The following is a 27929-nucleotide window of genomic DNA, read 5'->3' as shown; positions in this document are numbered from 1 at the left end:
AAACACACACACATCTGCCACCACCAACAGAAGCAATAAAAGCCCCCTGCCAAAGCCTGTGTTGCCTTATATTCCCTCCTATCAGCCGGAAATTCCTATAGTTTTTTTTTTTTTATTTGTTAAGTTTATTGGTACATTTTAGGTATATAATTGGTTCCTGTTTTTTCCCATTCCCTGTAGTTTTAATTCCCACACAGAAGCACATGGGTCATTTACTGTAATATGAATTAAGATGTCACCTGTGCAGTATTGCTGAGGGGAGTTTTGCCTTTTAAGGCTTTGTAGGGCATAGTGCAAGGAAGCTCGCTCATCTGGCCAACCTACTTCCTCCCTCCCTCACCTTTCCCCAGCCCCACATCTGGAGGTTATTAAAGCCTGTTGGTTTAGCTTCTTTCTTTGTTTTTGTTTGTTTGTTTGTTTGTTTTTGTTTTTTGTTTTTTGGGACAGGGTCTCACTATGTAGTTGAGACTGACCTGGAACTCACTGTGTAGCCAGGCTGGTCTGGAACTCACAGTGATCCTTCTGCCTCAGCCTTCTGAGTGCTGGGATTCCAGGTGTGCACCACCACGCCTGGCGATCAGCTTCTTTTTTCTTAATCTATGGCTTCCCTAAAGCTACTGTCCAGCCCCAGCTCAGTTGCTTAGTGGCTCTCATCACGCTAGCAGTGGGTTTTATGTTGGTCTTCTTGCCCTGTACTCCTCCCGTCTTTCAGATGGTGTGAAGGCTCAAAACTCTTGAAGAATGTCATACTTTCTGTAGGATGTAGTTTATGCTCCTTAGTCTAGAACATAAGGCTGCAGATCCTGACCTCATCCTACCACTCTACTTTCATTTCAAAGCCCAGGTACTAGTTTCCTTGCGGTTCCTGGTTCCTCACATTCTCCTGTGCCTTTGCATTGCTGTTGGCTCTGTTGGGAACACCTTTCACTGGGCACTTGGATTTCCTTAGTCTTGTGCTGAATTACTATTGGTTCTTTGGAAACTGGCTGTGTTTGCCCTTCTCCTTCAGGGAGTCTTTCCTGACCACCCTGCCTGGTAAACTTAGCCACATTGATCTTTGGGCCCATAGCTGCTTCTTCACAGTTGCACTGTGAAACTTCAAGTAGACTGAGCTTTTTGAGAATGAGGTTTGGATCCTACAGCTTAGCAGCATAGGGCAGGATTCCCTTCAGGAAGATTACAGTAGACATGGGTTGTGTGTTGGCTTTACTTCAGGTGACCCCGCCACACCATCAGAAGTGTTTGGCTATGACATGGTTGGTTTACTCAGCTACCCAAATAGACCACTAATTACCAGTGCTTTGGAAGCAATAAAAAGTATTTTCTCTGTCAACAGACCCTTTCTTAATGAGCCTAATTAGGAATCTATAGTAATGGAAAAGAACATCAATTTTCTCTTTTTCTTTTCATACATGAATTAATTCAGAAGTATAGACTGCAGTTTAGTTCGACTTGAACATTGATTTATATTTTTGCTACATGAAAACAATGTGGAGTTTTATCACTTGCATGATCCTGAATAGTCAAAATAATCTTGCAATAATTAGGAGCACTCTTGAGGCACTGTTTTTGAATGACCTGTATATTTGTGCTTCAGAATCATTGTATAATTCTTTGGAGTTGCTGATACACAGAGAATAATTACTGGGGCCTATGAGATGCATTGCAAAGAAAAGCATTTTTTAGGTATTTGTTTTTAGTTTTCACATGTGTGTACTTGGTGGTGGTTTCTGTATTGCATTGTAAGTGTGATGGTGTCTCAGCCTATTTTTAGCAGTTGATAGTGTCTGTTTTCTGCTACTTATAAAATCTTTATCCATGTCAGAATTTTAAAGATAGAAATTAAGACTTAGTTTTTTATAACCTTGTGTATGGGTGGAGAGAGCCAAGCAATAGAATTTGTGTTTGTAATTACAAGGTATAGAAAAAAATCATTATTTTTTTCTTTTTTTCTAAATTCCTTAAATGTTTCACAGTCCTATTTCTTGTCCACTTATGCCATTACAATAGTCAATAGTGTGGCTACATGGACATTTGAGTTGACTGAATTTTCTTTTCATGATAACATATTTGAAAAATAAGAATTATTTTAAATATTAACATATCAAAATAAACTAAATTTGTCATATGGACTTATACACATTTTTGTGAGAAGTAAAAATAATTGGATTTTCTATGTCACTAAGCCTTTATTATATAGTTTTGAAAATTTATCTTTATTCTAGATGGAAATCCATTCTGTAAGTTTAGAGAATCATTAAAATACGATAGATTTAAGTTCTTCATTTTTCCTCAGTAAAGGGGAAACGTATTTTGCTGTTTGATTTAGAGATATCACTAGCTGTAGTTATTTCCTATTTTGGTTTTCATGAGTGGAATCAGTGCTGTTTTGTTGGTGCAGTGGTTTGTGTTGCTTTATCTTTTCACTGCAGCACGCTCTTTCTCAGATTTTCCTGCCATACTCACCCCAGGTATTTGGAAACTCAAGGGATGGATGATGTAATGATTGGCTGCGATTGTTTCTACTTCCTGTATAACTTTAGCTGTCAAAGATATGTACCACAAAAAAGTATTGAAAGCATTGATTAAAGCTCAAACAAGGCACACATCTCACTTTATTTACTTTCTAAGGCCAGGTCCCCCGTTATAATTACAGATGCTTTATAGCATAACAATTATATTAGTTTGCTTTCTTTACCAAAAACACTGGCTACAGTACTCTTAAAAATAACCAATGAACAAGGGCTTGTTTTGACTGCTTTAATTGTTTGAAAAGGATGTTATAGAGGGAATTTAAGAGTTGGTTAGAGGATGAACTATACGACTTTTGATGTTCTTTATACTTAACAGATCCCAAGATTCCAAAGTTACACTGTAAGTATGGCTGAGAAACGCTAGTAGCCTTAGTTACAATGTCTTTGTTTGTTGGTTTGTCTTAGACTGCCTTTTCAAGGTGTGTCCTATGAATCGATACTCTGCCCAGAAGCAGTATTGGAAAGCGAAGCAAGCCAAACAAGGGAATCACACAGAGGCTGCCTTGCTGAAGAAGCTACAGGTACGAGCCAGGCTGCATTTGTCTTGTTTAAGATGGACCAAGAACAGCAGAAACAGAAGATGTACACATTATTTCCAACTTCTTAGCTTTGTAATTTTACCCATACACAGAGATTTCAGGTGGCTATGACAATGCATAGAAAAATAGAGGGTTTCAGTTATAGGGTGTGACTGCCTTATTTCCTGGCATGTAAGTAGCACATACCTGCTGCTATTTTTTTAAGGGTGTGCCAGACTGATTCAAAGCTTCACATTGAACTGAAAACCAGTTCAGAATTTCTGTGGGAAAATTAAATCCAATTGTATTTTGCCTGACATCGTACTTAATACTTTTTCAATCTGAAAATGTACGGAAAAATATTTGAAAGATTATAGCTTCTGGTTTGGTGCAATGTGAATTGAATAGGCCTTGATTTTACAACGTTAAAGTGTCTGTTATTTTCAGAATTGAAATCTGAGCTTTGGGTCTGCTGTAATTCATCTACTCTCTGGGTTGGTGTTTCAAGCAGTATTCCTTCTTATAGTAATCTTAGTCCAAAAGCCTGTCACTTTTCTGAAATTTTTAATATAAATGTGGCTCAAGACATTTTTTGGCTACATTTCAGCATAAATTGAGTAATTTTCTTAGTTATGATCATTAATTTGTTATCCCCTTCCTGCCTTTCCCTCCAAGCTTCAAGAATAAAGCAACTGGCCCATTTTATTTGTGGTTATATTCTTGCTACTAAAAATATTTGTTTGTCAGTTATTAAATTCTGTTTGTTGTGTTTTCACATTGATTATTTGGTAATCACAGCACGCTGCAGAACTGGAACAAAAACAAAATGAATCAGAGAATAAGAAGCTGTTGGGAGAAATTGTGAAATACAGTAATGTTATACAAGTAAGTTTCTCTTTACTTTCTCTTTAAAATGGTGACTATTTTATGGGTAATTTTCCAAATTGTCCATGCGCGTTAAAATGTCAGAGTTGTGAAAACTTTAAGATGCAGTAGTTTTTTCTTCAGTGGAAATTACAGGTAATGTGAGTGGTGGTTACTCTGTGCACAGAGCTATACATTCAGGGTAAGTTGGGGCTGGAGGTTTAGATTACTTCAGTGGTGGAGCATTTGCCTAGATGTGTGGTGCCTGCTTCCTTCCCCAGCACTGAAAAGAAACAAATCTGATGCATACTTAAAGAAATAATATATCTAGATGCATGCATAAGTTATTACATCAAAAGTAAGAGATTGGAGAAATAATTTGTAAAGGGCCTTTTAGATGAATGGAGCTAATGCTCTGTGTGGGGAATTTTATCTTTTCATTTTATAGAGAGGGGAAAGTTTTCAAATTGCACTGAGGAAATCATCACTGGGTTGTTGCTAGAAGGTCTCTTATTTCAATTTGTATGCACATGGATTTATCTCAGCTGCATTCCTTTCCTGTGCTTCATTTAGATTTTTGTAACTTTTTCACTTGGTTATTTGTCAATAAATGCCCCACCTTGTTCCAAAAAGAATGTAAGGCATTTTCCAAAATACATACCGCAGAACAAGGTACAATGCAAATAATTAAGGCAACTGGGTCAGGGGGAAATATAATGATTGAATGAATAAGTTGAGGTTAGGGGAGAGGTGTGTTCATAAACATCACGTTGTAAAGTCTGGAAAACTTGGGCCTGAAGCTTTCTTCTTTTCTGCTTAGCCGTAAAGGAAGCATAGTACGTTATGGCATTGGTATAGAAGGCCCATGACCTATAACTAAATCCGAGGTCTAGAAGCACAGCCCTTCCCAGCAGTAATTCCAGGGACGTATTTCTCCCAAGAACAGTCATAAAGAGGACACTGTTTCATACAGTAAACAATAGCCTTAACAACGTCCGTGCAGTAAATACTACAATGAAATACTTCATGTAGCTGTTTTTAAAAATAATATCTCTTGATATTTTGCTGTGGGCCAATGGCAAAATGCCAGAGTACAGGGTAAGCAGTTCTATTATAGGACAAGATGAGGAACCCAGGTTTGCAGTTTCCTGAACTTCGGACTTAATCTAATGATAGGCAGTCTAATATCTTTGGCTTGGGGGAGCTGCATGTCTCTTGTGGTATTCTCCAGAAATAGAGCTTTGATTATTAAGTCCATCAAGTGGAAGTTTTGTTCCTTGATAAGTACTTGAAATTTCAAATTCATCTTGCTCCGTGAGGGGCCAAGGCATGGGCTTTAACATGGTAGAACCCAGAGGGCTAGGGTTGGCCTACTAGGGTTTCTGTTGTTTCCTGGTAAAATGAAAACCCAAGGTATGATAGTGGGCTTTTCAAAAAAGCTATTTTTGCAGTTAAAGTACTACCTTTTACTTTGAGATATAACTTCCTTCTCACAGTTAGGTACTAGATGATTATTCTTTTTTGAAATGATTTTAGTACTAGATGGGAAGTTTACTGTATTTTGTTTTGATTTTTTTCTACTCAGTAGGGTTATATTTTGGAAAGACTTTATCCATGGAATCCAAAAATCTGAGGAATAGTGCTTCTGCACTCTGAGAAGGAGGTAGTGTCAGCATCTTTTTGGAGAAAGCACAGAGCCAAGTTAGGATGTAGAGCTGCCTCCTTCCAGAGGAAAACAGCTTTTTCTGGGGAGGATGATTAATGATGCTAAGTGTGTTGGTCCATTATTTCAGTTTCTTGGTTTTTCTTTAGTGTTTTCTGTTTTTGTGGCTATGTAGGCATTGAGAAAGGGTGTGGTTTATGGGAATCTCAGGTTTGCTTCATTATAAAGGAGAATTGGGTAGAGATGAAGAAGAACCCAAAGAAAAGTCAGCCTGGAAAGATGATGTTTGTGGAGTCTGGAAATAGCTCATTTGTTTAATTTCCACATCAAACTGTGTTACTTGGACATATGACATATTTATAAACATAAAAATGCAATTAACAGAGGAGATGAAAGAATAAAAGTAGTAATGAATGTGCTTTCTCTGCAGCTACTACATATAAAAAGCAACAAATATCTGACTGTCAACAAGAGATTACCCGCATTACTGGAGAAGAATGCCATGCGAGTGTCTTTGGATGCTGCAGGAAATGAAGGGTCCTGGTTTTATATTCATCCCTTCTGGAAGCTGAGAAGTGAGGGTGACAATGTATGTAAATAAATTAAGGGGGAAATAGTGAGCTTGTAACAACAATCTTACTCTGGAAGGGAGTTCAGAAAATATAAAGAATGATAGTTTGCAATCAATATATTATTTTTGTGTTAATATCTTTATGAGGCTAAATGCATTTATTTACAGTACAGATTGTACTCGGAGATATTCCAAAGACAAAATGCAGATTAATTTTAAAATCATCTTTTAGCTAGAGTTTGGGTGAAAGAATTTGAGCGCCTTAATATTAGCTGAGCCTTTTTAAGAGAGGTAGAAGTTTTTCTCCTTGTCTTGCATGGAGGGTGCATGTTTGTAAGGAAAGAACTGTGTTTAGCCAGGGATGTTTGCTTCCCATGAACTAATAGAATGACACCACTGGTCATGGCAACATTCCACTTTCCGACTCCAAGGCCAACTTCTTACAGTCTGCATGTTTTAATAGATGTTAACCTACGAGAAACTGTAGGTTTCACATCTACTTATTGATGACAGTTACATTTAAAATAAATTGTGCATATTGTCATATAAAATGATGGGAAATGATTTTGTAGCATCAATACTTGGATATTTTGGAATGTGGTAAATGAAATACTGGTGGCAGTCTCTAGCACTGGGGAGGTGCCTAATAAATACCAGCTGACCCTGAACACGAATAATTTCCATAAACAGGACACTCTACAGATATTAGGCCAGGTGGAGACTTTAAAAATTAACGTTCTATATTAAAGTGAAAAAGCTTAACTCTTTTGACAGTCCACCCTTGGATTACATTTTAAATGTTTTGGGTATTTCTTATCTTAGAGATGTCTTCTTTTTTTCACTGTTTTTCCAGTGCATTTCAAAGTATACATTCAATTCCACAGGATGCAACCTTCATGATTTACTTTGCTTAATAAATTATCTGGTGACATCTTCCTTAGGTAAGGTTTGGGAGATGCACGGCATGCAGGAAATGTAATGCATTTCAAGTCTTGTGTTGGAGTTCTTAAAACAATAAGCCCTATTTGTTTTTCTTTTGGCATCAAATGATGTGTGCTGTGAGCATGATATTTATTTTAATTTAGTAAGTAGTCAATTACAATCAACTCTCAATTTTTTAGCCACCAATTATGTAGATGTACACGAATGACTCATGCCTTTGATACTTTTTTTTTTTGGTACCAGGGATCTAACTCAGGACCTTGCGCTTGTGAGGCAGGCGCAGTGCTGCTGAGCTAAATCCCCATTTGATACCTTTCTTAAAATGCTTATTCTCCACCTCTTGTTGAGTGGTGTCACAATCTATAGGTGGTCTATAAATATTAAGCATCAAAATGAACAAAACCTGATCTCAAGTTCAGAAGGAATGGCTGAATGATTCGATTAAGATTAACTTTAGATTGACTTTGATTAGATTTGATTATATTAACTTTAGATGAACTGTGGATTTTACCAATTCACTCCATTCATTCTCACCTGTCCACCTTCCAGATCACTTTACTGGGTCAGTAGAGAGTTGTTTGTAATGAACTATGTCAAATAATTTGTTGTAGTAGAAAATGAAAAAGAGTAAAACCCACTACTCTAATGCTCCGTCTTGGTGAAAATGGACAGTGGAATTATTAAGTGTGGCACAGGAATTGTCTTCATCTAGGTGCACTCCCTATAGCATGGCTCAAACAACCTCCACGTTGCTTTTTTGCTGAAATAGCGCTGTTGTTGCTTGTCACTGTGTAGCTTTTGTGTGTCATTAAGATAACTGTGTAAACCTAAGCGCCCACAGCCCTATATTGGCCACAGAAGTGGTTGTGTTATAACCCTCATTTTCTTTCCCAGGAATGGGTGGAAATTTTTCTAAAATATGAATCTACTGCATCTTATTGAAGGCAATTGTAAATACTGTCACTTTATAGGGAGTGGTTCAGTCGCTGTCAACTTTCTTTCAAGCATATTAATTTAAGAGGAAATTGCAATGGTTGGAGGACTTTGAAATTATAATTTACCACAAGCAATTAGTTATGATTTGGGTTCTACATATTTAACAAGATGTTTTGTGATCTACATCAAATGCAAGAATGAGGCAGATGATAGTCTGGAATAGTTAAGAAAGGTACCCACATTCTCAAAACTCAGTGGTTCCCACCACTCAGATGCACCTTTGGATATGTTATATCTTCTAATATGTCCTCTATTTAGGATGGTTTTGGGGGGACAAACAGACTCATGGATCCCTCAACTTTCAGCTGCGTAGAAAATCTTTACTTGCTGTTGAACTTTTAGAAATTAATTTGGAGCATCAGAGTGAGCAGAGAGCATCAGTATTTCATTTTCATTTATCTTCTCATGATTGAGTAGTTAATTTTTTATTTTCAATTATGACCCAAGAAGACTTGGGTTCTGTACCTTGATGGTAGATTTTAAAACTATGAAGAGGCCAGATATTTTTAAAATTTCACCTCTTAAGGAAAGAAACTTTGTGTAGCAAGTAGATTCTGCTATTTTTTTTTTTAAAGTAGAGACCTGGAATTTCTAGCAGAGGTGAAACTAGAACCCTAGTGTTTTGATTCCTGTTGAGATGTTCTTTTCATGATACCAGGTGCCACTTCAAAAGGAGGTTAGCTGCAAATGGCATTATGTTGCTCTTTATTTTATGTAAAATCCCAGCTTGAATGTTACATGGCTGTTATATGAATCAACAGAAATGCTTTTGGAATTGCAGTGTTTTTTTTTTAAGACACTTGTGCACTGTGAGTAAATGTGATGGCTAAATCCAAGGGTGTGACATAACGCAACTTCACCCTCAAGTCCTGTACTAAATATACAGTGTCTCAGAAAGCACCTGGCCCTGCCAGTGGGTCAGTGTCTCATCTCCATTTTACTGAGAGTATTAGCAACTTGCATATAATTAGGTGTAAATTCACTGCAAATAAGGCCTATTTTTCATACACAGTTTTGCTTTCTTCTAAGCACTTCTTACCTATTCCTTTTATTTGCCATGATTGGCCTATTATCTATTTTGTCTGTAAGTCTTATGCATCTTGGTTAGTGAAGGTAGAGATTGTCAAGAACCAGACTAAGGACCTGAAAATTAGTGAATTAATGTTACATTCTCCTTATAACTACTGTCCTCATAAACCCTTGGAAGCTGTTTCAGAGACATCAGGAAACATTTTGGCGGTACGGTTGCTCTCAAGAATATAGAAGGGTTTATGGTTGGAGCTTTGAAGGAAATATAACATGAAAAAAATAAGATAGAGCAGGGAAGATAGGTCAAACAAAAAGTTCTGTTTTTCTTTTTTTTGGTACTGGGGATTGAACTCTGGTCCTTGCGCTTGCAAGGCAGGCCACCGAACTGCTGAGCTAAATCCCCGGCCCTAAACAAAAAGTTCTGTTTTTCTTTTTTTTGGTACTGGGGATTGAACTCTGGTCCTTGCGCTTGCAAGGCAGGCCACCGAACTGCTGAGCTAAATCCCCGGCCCTAAACAAAAAGTTCTGAATGGAAGGCCACAGTTAAAATAGATCATGATGTTTGGCAGCTTATTGGCTAATATTTATATGGTGCAGATGGGAATGAAATAGTAAATCAAATCCAGTTGTTCTTTAAGAAAGAAATTGGATGATCTGATGTAACACTGGCAAGATACACTATCATACTCCTAATAATTTATATTACTGACAACTACTCGGGCCTCTGCATTGATATCATAAATAACTTCAGTAGCATGTTTTTTCCTCCCACTAAGGGAGGATGGTATTTGAAATATTTAGACCATGTTGACCTTAATTTACTTCTTGTTTGTGTCTTTTTGTTTGTTCATTTGAATTTTAAAAGATGCACCAGTTTGTGGTTCAAAGATAGAAAACAATACAAAGATTGTGAAAAGTCTCTCTCTGACACTTTTTTCCCATTCTCCCAAACCACTGCCTTCTTCCGTAGTTAACCACTGCAGATATTTCCTTACGTATATACTCCTATTACTCTCCTTTCATGTCTACACAAGAGGTAACATGCTGTATGCCTCGGTGAGTTCCTTTATGTTTTACCTTTCCTTATCCTTTTCTCTTTCCTTATTGGTACATGAAGAGCTTCTGTGAGGAGTCTTTGTGAGTCACCAATTCTGACTTAGGATGGATTTGGAAGTTTGGGTGATGAATGGAGAACAGTCCTGTAAACATTAGAAGCTGTTTCTATAAACAGAATGGCTTTGTTTGACCACTGAGCTAGAGGCTTCTCTGTCATATTTGAATCTCTAGATATAGATTGTGACAACAGTAACACATGTGACTATAGATTCCTCTATATAATTCATTTAAGACTACCTGATATTGACTGTATGAAATTGTGTCCCTTAAAATTTTGGCTTGGGTTCAGATGCATGGAGAAGTTCTGAGTACCAATTTATTCTTCAGCTGTGTATTACATTAATCTTTTACTATTGAATTGGTATGAAATATGCAATGAGAAGGTTTAGTTTTCATTTCTGAGTTGGTGAGCCATTCTATAATTGAGAGCATAGAATATTGGAGAGGGGAAAGGGAATGGGGGACAGTGAGAAGGGGTAATGGGATTAAAAATGAAAAAGATATGTTGAATGTATGAGCCAGGTACCCAAAACTAACGTTGGCATTCTGTATCACTAACACAATCCAGTTAAAAAGAAAGAAAGAAATTTATCAATGTAAGTTGAGTGAAATTAGTAAATTAATATTAGATTCCACTTATAAATGTCTCTATGAATTCTTAGAAGCTGTATCACAGACGTCAAGAAGGAGTTTGGCTATATAACTGGTCTTTTACAAACATAAAAGACTTTGTAGGTGCTATTTTGAAATTAACAGAGCATATGAATTAGCCAAAGGCTATAGATAATTATAGTAGAATATAGATTATAAACTGAACTAAAATTAAGCTGTTCATTACTATCATTGACAAAGGATGACTTTAATTCCCACAACTTAAAAATAAAAATATTTTAAGATAAAATAGACATTGCTATGATAACATAAATAAAATATCAATGTGGACTTAATTCTTGAGCACTTCTCCCAGAACCAATCTTAGTTGGTGTTTAAAAAGGAACATCCAGTTTAAGAAACCATGTTAATTTTGGATGTTTAAGATAAGAGGAACCAGATGCCAATGGTGTGAACAGAAAACATACCTTCTTATATTTCCTGAATCCAGATTGACATTAGAATGTTCACTAAATTTCTGAGATTATGGGAGGTTCAAATTTATCACTTCTCTCTCATTGCAGAAATAACACAAATATATAACATTTTCAGCTTGCCCTTGAAATGATTCTGATATGTAGGTAGATAGGTTTCATAGTGGTGGATGTATTTACTCTTTGTCGTGCTTGTGACCCAAGATCTTGTGGGGATGAAAAGTGGCCTAATTATCAGCTTTAAGAAAGCTCCAGCTGAAGGGGGAGACAAATAAAAGAAAGATCTGCGCTAGCTCTATGGATCCAGACAGGTAGGCGATAGGGGACATGATTACGTGATCATTTATTAGAAACTGTTCTGCCTCAAACAGAAAAATAATTGAAATGAAATTTGTGCAGAAGTTAAAGGGACCGGGGTCAGGTTGATAATGAAGATTCTTGTGCAGTTATTTTTAACTTCCAGTGTCACACCAGTATCTAGATGCCATTTATTTCTGATTCCCAGATCGTTGTGGGAGATAAAGTTGTTCTGATGCCTGTGAATGCAGGACAGCCTCTGCATGCCAGCAACATAGAACTTCTGGATAACCCGGGCTGCAAGGAGGTAAGTGCTAGAGGGAAGGACATAGATTTGGTGACTTTTCTCATGTGAGAGGAAAACAGAAAGGCCAGTTCCTTCGTTTTCATGAGTATACACCTGGTGATGCTAACTAATATTCCTAAGTTACCTTAAGATAGATATTGATTAGCTAGTTTTGGTCCTTTGAAGATATTTTTATTGAGGTACACATACTTCATTGTCCAAGGTTTTCCTTTTTTTTTTTCTTAACCAGCTGAAGTAATAATTTCTCATGTAGGAAAGAAACCTGTTGTCTTATCACTCTTAACATTTCTTTATTAATAGGTGAATGCTGTTAATTGCAACACTAGCTGGAAAATCACTTTATTCATGAAATTTAGCTCCTATCGAGAGGATGTATTAAAAGGAGTAAGTATGTGCTATGTTGAACATTTTCTGGTAGAGTTGAAGGTATCTTCCTAAAAAAATACACAGGTGTAAAACCTGTGTATTTACTAGTATTAATAATTTACAGTGTGACCACATATCTTAACTTTCATTATAATAAAAATTACTGAGTTTCTCCTGCCAGTATTTTCATATGCACAAATAATCATTTAAAGCCAGATAGCTGGCAGAAGGGGATCAAAACCAAAAAGATATTCTTGCTTCTTGTGTCTGTTCACATGGATGTGGGAAATACAGTGTTTCTTGACGTGTTTTTCCAGGGCGATGTTGTTAGATTGTTTCATGCAGAACAAGAAAAGTTTCTGACTTGTGACGAATATGAGAAAAAACAGCACATTTTCCTTCGTACAACTTTGCGTCAGTCAGCAACCTCTGCTACTAGTTCTAAAGCACTCTGGGAAATAGAGGTGTGTAGTTTTTTGTTTTTTGGTTTTTTTTGGCTTTTAATAAGATCTACTATGCTGTTTGTTTTATTGTTATAGGAATTGTTTGTGACACACCCATAACAGAATAATTTTTGTGAACTATCTTCTACCTTTCATTGCTAGGATCAGTTGTCAAGGGTGCTGCCTCCTATACCTGCCTGGAGTGTCTCTCATTCATTCTTTCTCTTCTTTCTTTTTTCTCACTTTCTCTGACACACACACACACACACACACACACACACACACACACACACACATTTACTAAGGAGATATATCATTTTACTTTTCAAAAATCCTTTTTGAAATATCATCGAAGCTGATCAGACTACAGCATCTGGTGGCCCAGGCGTTAAGAAGGAGCAGGATGGCCCACTACAAATGAAGACAAATATCAGAACTACATAGTCACTAAAAGAACAGTGTTCATGTTCATATCTTCTGGGAATACCATTTCTTTTTTCTTTTTTTTGTACCAGGGATCAAACTCGGGTCCTTGCACTTGCAAGGCAAGCGGCGGAACCACTGAGCTAAATCCCCGGCTAGGAATACCCTTTCTATTGGAACCAAGAGACTTACAGTTAAGAATCTATTCATCCTTTAGAAAGTATTCGTTAAATGTGTCAGCATGGTAGAGTAATGAAGAAAGTTTAGGATACAGATTCTTTTAAAGGACCTTTGTATACAGCAGAGGAGATAACATATGCATAATCACTGGTGAGCACACCAACAGCTGATAAGTCACCTCTTGATTTAATGGACCTATCAGTCTATCGCAGTGGTCCTTAGCCATTTCAAACCCATCTCCCACCTCTTTTTAAAGCATATGCTTTGTAACACTTCCCATGGTATCCTAAAATGAGATGTATAAGTTGTCATGGGTAAAAATGAATACAATGCTCAAAGTTTAATACATAAAAGCAATGAAATGAAAATACTATAAAGTAATATATGTTTTAACATGTAAGTGACCTCTCTGGAAGATATAACATTTCTGTCTATCTGTGATAAACCCATTTATACCCTGGATTAGAGAGAAGTGGTAGAAGGTCAGAAGTACAGGAAAAGAAAAGGGCAAAGCTAATTGTGAGACCTTGAGAAATAGCTAGTGGGTGTAGTAATAACACAACAAACATATTTGCCCATGAAAAAGAGGGAAATAACTATAACTAAAGGAGGCTGTAACAGGAATAATTACAGACACCTGAAACAGAGACAATGAGGAAGCATTACATTTATGTAAATGAGCCGAGCCTTGTTTATAAATGTAACAGAGTAGAGATGAAATCACATGACTAAACATATCTTTTATCTTGAAATCCCGCTACATGTTGAGGCGTATTTTCAGCCTGTCATTTGGGAGGACTTCTGCGGTCACATCCATCAGTAGGAAACAAAATTGGGAAGGTCTGGGAGAAGCACTTCCACCCAAGTCAGGACCTGACACCTTTCCCAGAAGGCTGCCTCACTCATCAGGATAAGGCTGAAGAATTATAGACAACTCCCAAATGAATACATATGTAAAAACATGTGCTGTCACACTGTAGAATTCTTATCATTGCATTCAAAAAATTAAATCAAGATAGCAATAGTGTGAGATATTATTAAAAATTGTATTCATAAAATATAGTGAGTTCCCTGCCGCCTTAATTTTTGGTTCTGAATCTTGAAAGGCATATTGAACCTTCTGCCATATTTTTAGTTTTACAGCTTTTGCTCTAAGTGTACCCCTGGATGGAAACTATTTCCGTCAAATGTATAGTTGGAAATTCTGTAACAGTCAGAATGGAGAGAAAGTTGTTTAGTAGTTTTGAGATAATGTCTTTACCTCTCCACAGAGAGTTTCTTAAAAGATTAGACCTTTCATGTAACTCTACGTAAAAACTTTGTAGCATGATTACCCCTGAAGTATTACCAGTGCACATTCATGGTAGGCTGAATGTTACAGCAGATTTGACAGATGCAGGCTGCGGACATTTCCCCATCCTGTGCTTCATCAGGGAGCCTCAGCATCTTGTCCAATCAGCCTGAGGCTCAGGCACTTCATGCAAAGAGGTATTTAACGTAGGAAATTAGGTTTGGCATTATTGGAAGAGCTGGAGGAAGACAACGGGGTGGGGAGCACACGAACTTATTAACAACCCAGTGTAACGGGAAGCCCTCGCAGCTCTTCTCTGAGCCTGCAGGCCCCTCCTTTATGCGCTGGCCATCCTCGTGTCCTCCGTGGTGTGTAGGACTCTGCACCTTCAATGGCCATCACTACTCCTAGCACCAAAGAGGAACCTCTCTGCTGCCTCCCATTTTTTTCATAGTTACAGAAAATGTCCTGAACCTCTCTGGATAAGGCTCCAGCCCCTCGATACAGAGAAGCATTTGAGTGAGGATGGTCTTCAGGTCCACATAGTATCTCCGCGCTGGACTTTTCTATGAATGTTAGGATAAACATTCTCTTGGTTATTTCTCACTACATACCCATAGTTTCTCTCCAGAATCATCACGAGAAATGAAATATTCTCCCTTACACATTTTCAAAAAGTCTCCCAAAGATCTGAGCTGCCATTGCTAGACACATTTATGTGTAGGTAGAGTCCTTCCTCTGGGATCCCTGGGAATGTCAAGATATTTGTCTTTTTTATTTTTGTACCCTTTACTAGTTACGGTATTTCTGTCTTTCCCCAAAGAGTAAGAATTCAAACTTGATGAGATCACAGTGGCTAGGCTGATTAGCCAAGAATCTGTGGAAGAAGTTTGATGTGAGAACTGACCCTTACGGGATGGGTAGGGTGCTGGTCACAGGAGGTCTAAGACTTTGTGTACTTTGAAATTTGTAAGTTTTATTTTATATGAACCATGGTAATAGAGGAAGATGAAGAAGCTGGAGTCTACCGAAGACATTAGGAAGTTACATGTATGTTGGCACACGGAACTTGAGACTGCAGAGTGACCTAAAGAATGGTCAGTACTAACATAAAGAAGGTCCTCTGTTGAGGGAGGCTTCTGAGAAAATTGTCCTTGCTCTCTGCTGTGCCTTAAATTTAATCTTCATAACACTATGTGAATTAACCCTATTTTGTACATGAGTCAGCAAGGCTGGAAGATATTAAAGTCCTGTGATCATACTGCGGTCGAATACCACTCATACCCTGAGCTTTTCTGCTACACCATGCCTTCTGCCACACCCAGATGCTTCACATCTTCTTTCTATTTTGCCTTCATCCCCAGTGGACCAGAGGCCCAGCACCCAGGGCCAGTTGGAAGGGCAAGTACCAAAGGACGTGTTGTTTGTAAAAAGCATGCATGGAAAGAGGCAAGGACTCAGATAGTTCAGGCCTTCTGGCCTTAACAGCTGGGCTCCCCTCTGCCTGCAGTGGTCTCTTCCGGTCTCTGCATGGCTCTGTCATTCTCTTCCTGCAGATTTAGACCCCATGCCATGCCTGAGTGGCCCATGAGGATTGCTGTATCTGTAGTAGCCTTTCCTAGTTACTCCGTCATACATTCTGTTTGTCTTCTTCCTGGCATTTGTCAAGCCTTATTTATTTACTTGCTAATTCTCTCTTCTCCATTAAAACGAAAACTCTATACCCACTGCTGTGCCTCTGTTGTCTTTAAGAGTACCTGGTCCATAGTATGTTGTTATGACCTGCTGTCGAATGAGTATTTGAATAACAAATCTGTTGGGGGGTAACCCACAGTATTTCTGCTTTTGGCTTTGGAAACATGCCTTTTGAATTAAGGCGGTATTTGCAGGTGTAAGGCACCAGCAGCAAGCATAGTAAGATAACTGTTATAACATGTCTCTTGCTCACTTATGGAGAATTTTGTTTTTCTGACACATTGTACTCTTTAAACATATATTAAGTTTGGCAGGTCAGCAATAACAGGAAGGTGCTCATGTAAACTGTTGGCATTTGCTTGCCGGGACATGAATACCATTTTGTTGTTATTGTCACCACTCTCTTTGTCTGTAGGTGGTTCATCATGACCCGTGCCGTGGGGGTGCAGGACAGTGGAACAGCTTGTTCAGATTTAAACACCTTGCAACTGGAAATTATTTAGCTGCAGAGGTAAGACTAGCGATATGTGCTGTTCAGTTTGTAACTCTGCATCAGTGAATTAGGCGGGGTGTTTCTCCAAAATGCGCTGCATTTGCAGGTATAGTGGTTATATAAATTTAATTACTGCCTATTACAGTCTGGATTGGATTTTAAATTTTGAAAGGGAAATATTAATTAAAGTCAGAATTAAATGAAAACAATGGCAACAACAAAACTGCAATGGATTGATTATAAAGTCTTCTTGAATGAATGATACGTACATGTCTGAGATATGATCTGAAATTTTCTATTTCCTTTCAGTTTCAGAATGTCTGCTGTGTTAGTGATATGGCCAGGTTGTTGTTGATGTCATGTAGCCCAGATAGTGTAAGATTTATAGCCAGAAGCTACTCTTTTATTAGTAGGTGGCTTTTGTCGTTTGAATCACTGGAGGGGAAAGGGTTTACTTCTGAAATACCAAACTTCTAATATTGTCAGTAAAAATGATAAGAAAATATATTAAGAACTTTTTCTCCCTCCACTAAAGGCATATTGACAATCAAATGTAAAGGCTAGGTAGAAATAACACCAACAAATAGTTTAAAGTTTGGTTCTTTAATTTTAAAATAGACATATGAAAATATCCGTTTCTTCTGCTCTCTTCCACTGGATTTTTTTTTTTTTAATTTGGAGTTTCTTTTGGGATTCAAAACAAGAATCTGGCCTTTGGAGTGCTAGTATTACTCACCTAACTTTGGTTTTGGATGAGAGGAAGGGTAAAGCAGGAAGTGGGCTTAGAGGAATGATGAGGAAAAGGTGAGATGCAGGTGAGTCTTCCAGGCTCTGTGAGCATGTGACCCCTGCCTCCACTGCCAACCATGTTAACCTTCTCATCATTCACATCTGTGGTGACCTTTGTTGCACTCACCATCTGACTGTTTCTTTGTCTCTGCTACTTTTTCCACGAAGCAGTCTGGTATATTTGGAGGACCTTTTCTTTGACCTTTAATTCTTCAGATAATGTTTTTTTTTTTTTTTTTTTTTTTATGATGAGATGGGACAGAATCAAGCATTAAATACTATGGGAAAACTGAAAGCTAGGAATAAATTTTTTATTAGTTTTAATTGGAATAATGTATGGTGTGGCACATTCTGTGTCAGTGACTGGATCTGTTGAACGTACGCTTTCTGAAGCCAGGAATTTTCTTTCCGTCATTCTGTCTCCAGCACCCAGAACAGCACCCAGCACGTAGAAAACATTTGATAAATATTTTTATGAGTGAATGAAAAAAAATATAGAGAAGATGTTCAGGCTTCTGTAAGATTAGAGAATGGGAGGAAGGGGATTTCAGGATTTGTATGTGAGAGGCATTTGGGGGCACATTTGTACCAATTAATCTCTCTAAGCTCTACTTTTCTCCTCTGGAAAAGGATAATCAAGTATTTAGTTAATTCTCTTTAATTCATTAAGAAATTTAAATGAGGTACAGTTCTTAGCATAATGTGTGGCTCGAGGTGGGCACCCAGGAAGGGAAGCCTGCATGATTAATTTTATTATGGGATAAACAGAAACTATTCTTACTTCAAAAAATATCTGACACAGTATTACTGCTCACCTAAATGAAAAATGACAATTTATGAGCTCTTTATGTCATAAGTGCTTTACTGTGATTCTTTTGAAAAGAACCCTTTGAATAAAAAATCTGCAGTAAGGTAGAAATGAATTTATTAAAAACAAGAAGCTATTCATTTGCTGAAAAGAATTGGAAAAACTATTTTCATTTTATCTCTAGGGAACACAGTTTTAGATACCAGTTGCTATTTTGTCCCCTAAGGAATTTGGTATATCTGGACAGTCTTACTCTGGTATATTAATTCGTTTTTTCCATTAAGTTTATTAGTACATTGTAGATATACTATATGATGACATTCATCCTTGTGATTTTGTACCTGTATATAACATATCTTGATTCTTATTTTTCCCCATTCCCCTGCCCTCCCTTCAACTCCTCCATACCTTCCTGTTTACAAAGACTTTGTTTCTGTTTTTTCCTTGTTTTCTCATATACCCCCCCTTCCCCTTCTGCATCCCTTTGGACCTTTTCTTCCTGCTTCACATTATCTGTTCTACATTTTAGTCCTCATTTACACTTTCAGTTCATCACAACAGAGAAACCATTTGGTATTTACACATGTGTATCCCATTTTATATTTATTCTTTAGATAATACCTTTTTATGGCAAAAAAGAGGGAGGAGAGTTAAGCATTAAAAGCATATCTTAAAGTTTAAGCTGGTAAAATAGAGTGGTTGTGTGGTATTCCAACATCAAAACAGACACCACAGCTTCCCATACTGACAGTCGGTGAGTTGGGATTTTATGTTTCCTATGCTAGTTAAGTTCAAACACGATTCTGACACATCCATCTTCCCATGTGTTTGTCTTCCTGGCATGAACATCTGGAGGTGTGGCCAAATCACAGTGACTGTAGTCGCTGTAACGATAAAAAATTGATTTCCAGTCAGGAAACAGGTGATAATCAACCTCTGACAGCCACTGAGAAATCAGGGTTATCCTTTTGTCAGTTTGCTTTTTACAAATGGCCACATCTTTAATCTGAAACCATATGATGTTATTAAAGTAACACAAGGAGTTCCCAACATTTTGAGTCAGAGCTCTGAGCATTATTTAATTATGTAATTACCCCTTGCTCTTTTTCTGAGGTGAGTGAAAGCTGCATAGCTTTCGTTTATCTCATAGTTTAGTTTTCCCTTTAATAGCTGGATATTATGTAAAAAGAACTAGGTATTGGGATGTTGAAACACAAGAGGTGAGGGTGATTCTTTTAGAACTCATAAAAACTGCCTTATTAAGATTCTACAGAACCTTAAATATATGTATTTTTAGGGCCTGACAAATACACAGTGGGGTAAAGGATGCCTCAGAAATAGCAAGCAAGCAAAGGGCTCCTTTGCCTTTGGAGAACTGACCTTGTAGTTCAGAAGGTAGCAAGTAATACACAAACATAGACCCTTGGTGAGGGCAGGGTGGTCCAGTTCATTATGTGTGGAGGAGTTAGGTCAACGTGAGATTAGTCCAAGGAAGTTCTTGCATCGGGTGAGCTTTTCCTGTAGTTCTCAAAGAAAGTATTAGACACAGGTTGGCAGAGGAAAAAAAGGGAACAAGCCCGTGGAAGTTGCCAAGGACACACACAGTGTTGTTGAAATTCTAGACAATATGTGGACTGTGTAAAAATGGAGACCTAGCTCTAGGAAGGGGTGTGAAAGGGCTTCTGGAGTGGCAGTTCTCTTTGATGTGAGATTTTGCTTGAAAAACTTGGACTTGTTGTAATTAATCAAAGTTTGAGGCAGTTTATCATAGCTTCCTAGGGAATGAGAGTGGAGAACTGTTTGAAACCATTGGTGAAGACCAGTGACATCATCAAGAAACAAATTATTCTTTGTGCTCTGGAGCCCCCAGTAGTGTGGTAAGTGTGTGACAGCAGTGTGAGCAGCGGCATGCAGGTGAGGAAGCTCTCAAGCACAGCACACCTTTGTTGGAAGGTGCCGGGGAGGTGCACAGGATGGCTAGGAAGCCTGAAGAGGAGCTGCGTGTTGGAAGAGGAGGCAGATGGGGAAGAGAGAGGAAGGGTGTGTGGGTGGTGAGGACAGCTTGTGCGTGACAAGGAGGTGGGTGATGGCATACAGACTGGCTTCCCAGGGCTGATCCACGGGTGTGCATGAGCTCGGAAGTGTGCCTGAGCTGGAAGGTGGGAGGTGAGTGATAGGACCAGAAATGTGGTTCAAGACTTATCTGTTAAATTAAGGAGAACAGGTTGAAGAAGAGTGTTACAAACAAGCTTTTGTCTAGGGTACCAGTTCAGGTTTGCGGTGACCTTTGGGGTAGCCATTAGCTGTATGTTAAATATTAAATTAAAATTCATATTATAAAAATTAGGTAAAATTTAAAAATCAGTTTCTGATGCGCACAGCTGCATTTTGCCCTGCTCAGTGGCCACCCAGTAAGGAATAGCGCAGATAGAAAATGCTGCTGTCATCAAAGAGAGGATTCTAGTGGAAGGTGCTGATCTGGGGTCTGTGAAGTGACTAGAAGATTGAGGAGGAGAGAGAAGGTTGGTACCTTTGAGGAACTTTGAGAGCTTGGACCAAGGGGATGGCATTGGTAATGACAAGGAGGGCAAGGAGACAGGATCAATGGCATAGTAGTCAACTGTTGGTATGGCTTGAGTAGTAAAATGAAGGATGTCAGCTTTGGAGAGCTGGGGATATCACTTGTCTATTTGGAGAAAATGGGAACTGCAAAGTGGTAGAAGGAAATGATCCATTCTATTTGACTATGTTTAATTGGAGGTGCTCATAAATGTCCAGGTGGGAGATCTAATAGGCATGGGTTCATGACTTCTGGAAGTCTGGGGGTTGGCAAAGGCTGATGAAGTAGATGTGGGTCTTTTCAGCGTAGGTAAGATCATCAGGGAGGATGTTTGAAGATAGAGCCACAAGGGACATCATGTACGGGAGGACAAAAAGCCTGGGAGACTGAGAAGCCAGGAAAGCAGCTGGAAAATGGGCTGAAGATGAGAAATGCCAAGCAAAGGAGGATAGGGTTTCAAAAATGAGGGAACGCTATTATAAAGGTCAGGAGCAAAATCTATTTATTGTGCTTGGAAAGAATGAAATCATTTGTGACTTTATTGAGATCATTTTTAGTGGACCAGAACGCAGGGGTGGAGAAGTGATGAGGAAGCCTGAAAACAGGAATGAGTACAGACTGAGTTTCACAGCATGGCTGCAAGAGGAGAGAATCAGAGCAGTAGTGAGAAGGAAATTATGGGTCCTAATGGATTGTATATAAATATGATATATTTAAAAATATGAGTGAGGATCGCACCATTTATGTATTGAAAAGAGGCACCCAGTGGAGGAGCAGGAGCAGGAGGTAGTAGGTCTTACTCTCTTCCCATGGATTTTCCACTCATAACAGACATATTTATAATTTAAAATGGAAATTAATGTACTCTCAACCTTCCTGGTAAATTGGATTATACAACTCTTGAATTGCCTTGGAGTTTATGGATGTTTGTAATGGCCAGTAGGGCAAAGAGAGAATAGAATAGTGGAAAAATAGATTTGTGATCTATCTGACTTTGAGCAAATATTTACTCTCTCTGAATCTGATTTCCCTTGTGTATAAAAAAGGTGACAATATATGTTATATGGGATTATTCTGGATTTAATAGAGACAGAATATGTAGTACTCTATACATAAAAGGCATTTAATAAATGTTATGTCTTTTTACTTTGAACCGAGGAAGAGAAAATGGAAAGTAATATCTTCACTATCAAGGATTGATTTGCTGGTTCTGGCACCTGCCTTGCAAGCGCAAGGACCTGAGTTCGATCCCTGGTACCAAAAAAAAAAAAAAAACAAAACCCAAAACTGATTTGTCAGATGACTTAAAGGGAGAAAATATTTAGGGACAGGTTATTTACTTAATCTGTTTATTGAAAATAATCACCCAATGTGCTTTGACATCAGAAATGTTATCTCATGAAAACATTAAAAGTCCTTTCACAGTTCACATGTCAGGTGTAACACACACATCAGCCACTCCCATGACATCAAGTAGACATTTTGGATGAGACTACTCTTAGACAACTGTGCTAAATATGCTGAGTGCTTATTTAGGAAGGCAATTGAAAAAGCTATTCATTACTTGAATTATTGGAATATTTGAACATTCATTTTTTTCTAAGTTCCTTTGATAAAGAAAATGACCAGTTACCCTAGTCTGATCATTACACATTATATACATAGGTACTGGACTATTACAGTGTGTCTCAAAAATGCATATAATTATGTGTCAATTAAAAATAAACTATGTATATTTCTAGAAGAGAAATTGAGGTTCTTTTGATAACTTGAAATTGTTTCTTCTTTTTTATAAATTTGAGTTAAGCAAGCCCTATTGTATAATAATTTGTGGTCTTATAGTTAGAATTTATTGAGCATTTTGGCATTTAAAAAATTTTTGATCGCAGTTACTGTTGAGATATTTCAGAAATTCTCTATTTAGGGAAGAAATGCTTACATCATTTCTTTGGACTTATTACAAATGTGTTTGTTCACTTTATATTGATTACCCTTTTAAAGGTAGTTTATTTGTTTGTAGATAGACAAAACTTCCACCAGATGGCGGTAAACACTTAACTCCTAACTTCAGTAGCCTTTGGATTTAATTAATTAGTTAAACACTTAGTACAATCATGAATATTAGAGCTATAGTTTTAAATACCTTTATGTTTAATTCTTTATCAAATGCATCAGCCATCATGCTGGAGAAGGGCCTGGTTTTTTTGTGTATGTTTATAAATATACAATAGACCAATGCACACTGGACCCTAAAAACATACATATAAATACTCTATATCAGAATATAAATTGTGAGTGGCTCACATTTAAGATTTTTTTCCTTTCTTTCTTGTTTAGACTTATCATTCGGAATAATAGCTAGTCACTGGAAAGAGGAATACACATATATAATATTTAAAAACACACATAATGATTTCATGGCTCTAGTTTCCTACAGAACAAATGGATTAAAATATATTTCCATGTAAAGAGCACATTTTTTACAGTCCTTAATGTTTTACTCATACATGAATCCAAAATACAACTGATCTCGTAGAAGGTTGAATGGTGGTTCCCAGACGCTGGGGAGACCGTGGGAAGGAAGTTACATGTACATAGCAGTGAGAGGTTGTGTTATGGTATCATACACAGGGTAACTTCAGGCAACATTATCATCTATAGTTATATAGGCACTTTGTTGTACTATAGGTGTCAAAAGGCTAGAAGAAAGGATTTTGAAATTTTTACCATAAAGGAATGATAAGTATTTTGAAAAAATAGATATATTTAGCTGATTTAAACATTACATAATGTATACATGTACAACTTTCATGTTTTATGTGTCAGTTCAGAATGAATTTCACCAAAAAGGGAACTGAGCATGTATTATGGACTTCTAAACTTTGGGTTTGCTTCTCGCTATCCTGTTAGACAGAATGGTGCAGGTATCTTTCATTTGATTCTGATGCTGATATGACTTTCACTGCTGTATTTATGACATAACTTTCTCTCTATCACTTTGCACTGTATAATTTCTTTTTATTCTTCTTGGGCCATTTAATTGAAGACGCTTTTCAATTTAGGTCTTTAAATTTGCTCTTCATCACTCCCTCCCATGACTTTGGTCCATAAATGTGATCTTGACACATTGCTATATAAACATAATGAATTTCTAAGATTAAATTTTCCCCCAAAATGGTGATTTTTCTTAGTCTGAGTCTTGACATTTAGTTATAGACTTTTTCCCCCATCATTTTATGGCTAAGGACACAGAGTTCTATGGGGGTTGGGTGACCTTTCCCAGGCTCCATGATATTTCCTTTTAGAGCAGTCTAGAATCCACCTACCCAGTCACACTAGTTTGAACTGGGTGATTTTCTTAGTCCAGTTATATATGGAGTGATCATAAAGTACAGTGAATGCTTAAATTGAAACAGTATTTATTGCAGTAAAAGACACATTGCCATTAATTCCTTTCAAAATACTCGGGTTTTTTTGTTTTTTGTTTTTTGTTTTTTGTTTTTTGTCTTTTTGAGACAGGGTCTCACTGTGTAGTTGAGATTGACCAGAAACTCACTGTGTAGCCCAGGCTGGTCTCGAACTCACAGCGATCCTCCTGCCTCAGCCTCCCCAGTGCTGGGATTACAGGCGTGCGCCACCCTCTCCAGCTCCTCCTCCTTGTTTTGAATACACTTTTCTCATCATTCTTCCCACTTTCTGAAGCAGTTCTGGAAACACTCTTTCATGAGTATCATTAGTAGCGCTGTCCCAGTATCTGAAAAGATTAAAAACGTTGACCTTTCATGGTCTTCTTAACTTTGGAGGGGAGCCAGAAGTTGGGTGGTATCAGGTTGCCCGAGCTGACGATGACACACCTTAAGGTTTGTGGGAGCCTGCCTTTCTGTGGAGGGCATTAGGATGCATTCACCATGTTTTTGATCGCACCTTGTGAAGACATGGGTGAAAGAAGACTTCTGGAACTGCCTCAGAAAGTGACAAGAACGATGGGACAACTGAATTTGAACCAAAGGGGAAGATTTTAATGGGGATTAATGGCGGTGTGTCTTCCACTGTCATTTCAGTTTAAACGTTTAGAATTTCACAGTATATTTTGATCACACTCGTGTCTTAGCAGCCATATCCACCATGTGAGCCCCTCCTTTTGCCTTCTTTTTAAATGTTATAATAAAATACAAAAGACAAAGTCGTGTTACTTTTATACATTAAGTCTATTCTATATTTTTATGTGGCCCAAGGTAACTCTTCTTTACTAAAGAAAAAAAAAAGTGGGAGAGAGGTGAAATGGCAGGCTCCAGGTTTCAGGCTGGACACATCTAGAAAGGCCCCTTGGTCTGAGCCAATTTCCCGGGTGCCTCGGATCTTGGATCACAGCGCCATGCTTTTCTGAGGCAGGAGGAGAGCCGCGAGGTGGTAACTAACTAGGAGATGTTGGCTTCGGTTCCCCTTCCGTGTGATTCTGCGTTTTCTTGCGGGGGGGCTCCATGCCTCCTCTGTCAAGTGGGGTTAAGAATCCCTTTATGCAGCGTAATTGTCAGGTTAAACAAATGAACTTTTAAAAGCACATAAAAAAGTATTCTATAGGTGACCTTTATGTGTCTTTTCTGAGCAAGTCCTTTCCTCTCTGGCGTCCTCTCCCCAACACTGCCTGTTTTCTCACCTTCTCTTTTCCTTTCTGCCAGTTAAAATTCTACCTGTCCTTCCAGGCTTATCTTCCAGTGCTACTCTCCATGAATAATTCTTGAATAAATTTGCCTACCCCAGATCCCTCCTTCCTCTGACCTATATTATTTATAAATTATTCATTCCCACCTTATATATCTGCTCACATCCTATTTTGTATTATAGCTAGCAGTGTATGTCTTATTTTCCCACCCAGATCATAAGGTCTTGTGGTCAGGGACCAGATTCTCTTTGTCCTTGCTGAAATACCATATGCCACAGTGCTTCGCCCATTAGAGATGCTCTATTAATATTTACTCAATAAATGATTGAACAGCATATTAGTTGCCTCTCTCCAATGGCAGATTTATTATTATTTTTTAATATAAGGAACTATTTCTTCAAGAACTTCCATATAAGGATATCTTTTCCCTCTTTTAAAAATTATTTTTTCTGTTTATCCTTAGTCTACTTACTACAGTAGGACAGCATCAGTAAAATTTAAAGAATATGCTTACTGAATCTTTAATAATTAATGTTGGAGAATTTATAGAGCCATAGATTCATTGGGGTGGCTTTTCTTTTCTTTTTTCTTTTTCTTTTTTTTTTTTAACTGGGGGATCGAACTTGGGACCTTGTGAGGCAGGCAGTGTAACCACTTAGTTAAATCCCTGGCCCTGGGGTGGCTTTTCTTTTTCCTTTCCCTTTTCGTCATTGTCTTTTTCCTCCTCCGCCTCATTATTATTACTAGTATTTCCATTTTACTGAATTTACTGAAGCAATAACTCTATGTTAACTTAAAAACAAAACAAAACAAATTATTACATGGGTCAGGGATTTAGCTTAGGCGGGTCTGCACCTGCCTTGCACAAAGTCCTGAGTTCCATCCCCAGTCCTGGCGGGGAAAAACCACATTTTGGGCTGGGAGACACAAATGAGGCAAAAGCTGACCCATTGATACCATCTTTAATATTGCTGCCAAAGACATGAAAATGTAAAATTTAGTGACATGGACTTGGGATTTAGGCGTATGTTTTCTGTGGGGTAGAATATGATCTGCCCTCCAGGGGCCATAAATTCTCTTGTGTTTGGCTTGGGTATGTTAATTGGTAATGCTGTGAACATTTTAGGGATAGATAAGTTATAGTTTGCAGTATGAATTTACTTTATTGTGTCGGAAACCAACTATTATATATTAAATGGAGATTTTGACCCTAACTTATATGTTTGGCTACATGTTTCATATCCTTTAGATATACTTTGATTAAAATTTTAGTGTGGATTTTTTAAAATGGAGAGAAAGTTGGAACAAAATTTTTAAAAAATTCCAATTTACTTGGTTAACAATAGGTGAATAATCTCTCTGGACACTATGCTAGAATTTTTCTTTACTTTCAGGTAAAAATGTATTTTCTTGAGTTGATTAATCAGTAGATAGGAGGCAAGTTAACCACGCTCTGGCCCTGTACTTTTCACTTTTATTTTAAAGGCAAGATTAATCCCATTTTGGAATAATCCCATGACTCATACTCCATGAGAATGTAAGGAGTCTGAGTCCCCGCAGAGAGAGAAAGGGGAACCCAAGCTCTCCATTGCTGGTTGGCCCTGACGTGCAGCTTGTCTCTTCCCTCCTGGAATATCAGTTCTGAAACACAGAAAGGCCGATGCCCGGAGACTCTCGACTGGGTTCCGCTTCCTGTCCTGTCCTGTCCCTCCCTCCCTCCCACTCCCTGTCGAATTTGTCTCACCATAGTTGAGGTTTGTTTTCCTATTTCACATAAATGGCCTCACACAGGACATTGTTTTTCCTGCCTGGCTTCTTCCACTCAACATTTTTGAGATTTATCCTTCTTTTTTATTTTTAAACAGCTATTATTTTTATTTTTTGCCACTTTTTATGTTTATCACTACATGCAAGCTGGACGTAACAATTACAGAAGGGAGGGCAGGGACAAGGGGAAAAAATGAGAACCAAGACCTGTCATGTGAAGGTACGAGATCCCAATGATGAATGTAACTGTACTGTACACCTAAAATGTACCAATAAACTCAATTAAAAAATGACAGTTACATTTATCGTGGGGAGTTGTACATGTACACCCCCCTTCTCCCTGGGTGTCCCTCTTGTTTATGGCTGAGTACTCCAGTGTTTGAATACAGCCCATTTGGTTTGTCCATTCTCCTGTGATAGGCTACGCATTTTCTTCTAAGCCAAATACCTGCCTCTGCGTTATGCCCTTACTTCTGTTTTTTCTCTTTTTTCCACTTACTTTAAATGAGTGTGTCAGCCTCTTTGAGTT

General features: G+C 37.9%; 1 protein-coding gene across 4 annotated transcripts in view; it reads left to right on the top strand.

The window, feature by feature from the left end:
• Itpr2 (inositol 1,4,5-trisphosphate receptor type 2) overlaps positions 1-27929 on the top strand; it is a 416582-nt gene that overhangs the window by 73302 nt on the left and 315351 nt on the right. For 3 of the 4 annotated variants that reach the window (XR_004518150.1, XR_004518151.1, XM_010615034.2), the window contains exons 3-9: positions 2940-3055; positions 3851-3937; positions 6010-6168; positions 11824-11922; positions 12223-12306; positions 12606-12752; positions 16736-16831. Coding sequence is in view for 2 of the 4 variants with exons in the window: in XM_010615034.2 (XP_010613336.1) it covers positions 2940-3055; positions 3851-3937; positions 6010-6168; positions 11824-11922; positions 12223-12306; positions 12606-12752; positions 16736-16831 (788 nt within the window). In the remaining 2 variants the exon portion in view is untranslated. Of the gene's footprint in view, positions 1-2939; positions 3056-3850; positions 3938-6009; positions 6169-10088; positions 10174-11823; positions 11923-12222; positions 12307-12605; positions 12753-16735; positions 16832-27929 lie in introns of those variants that run through there. The other variant, XM_033766295.1, reaches the window with a different exon arrangement.

Source organism: Fukomys damarensis, unplaced genomic scaffold, assembly GCF_012274545.1.
Source record: "Fukomys damarensis isolate Sample0158 unplaced genomic scaffold, DMR_v1.0_HiC HiC_scaffold_19, whole genome shotgun sequence".
In the NCBI taxonomy this organism is placed as follows: domain Eukaryota; kingdom Metazoa; phylum Chordata; class Mammalia; order Rodentia; family Bathyergidae; genus Fukomys; species Fukomys damarensis.
Note: the sequence above shows the minus strand (reverse complement) of the source record. Positions and strands in the feature narration are given on the sequence as shown.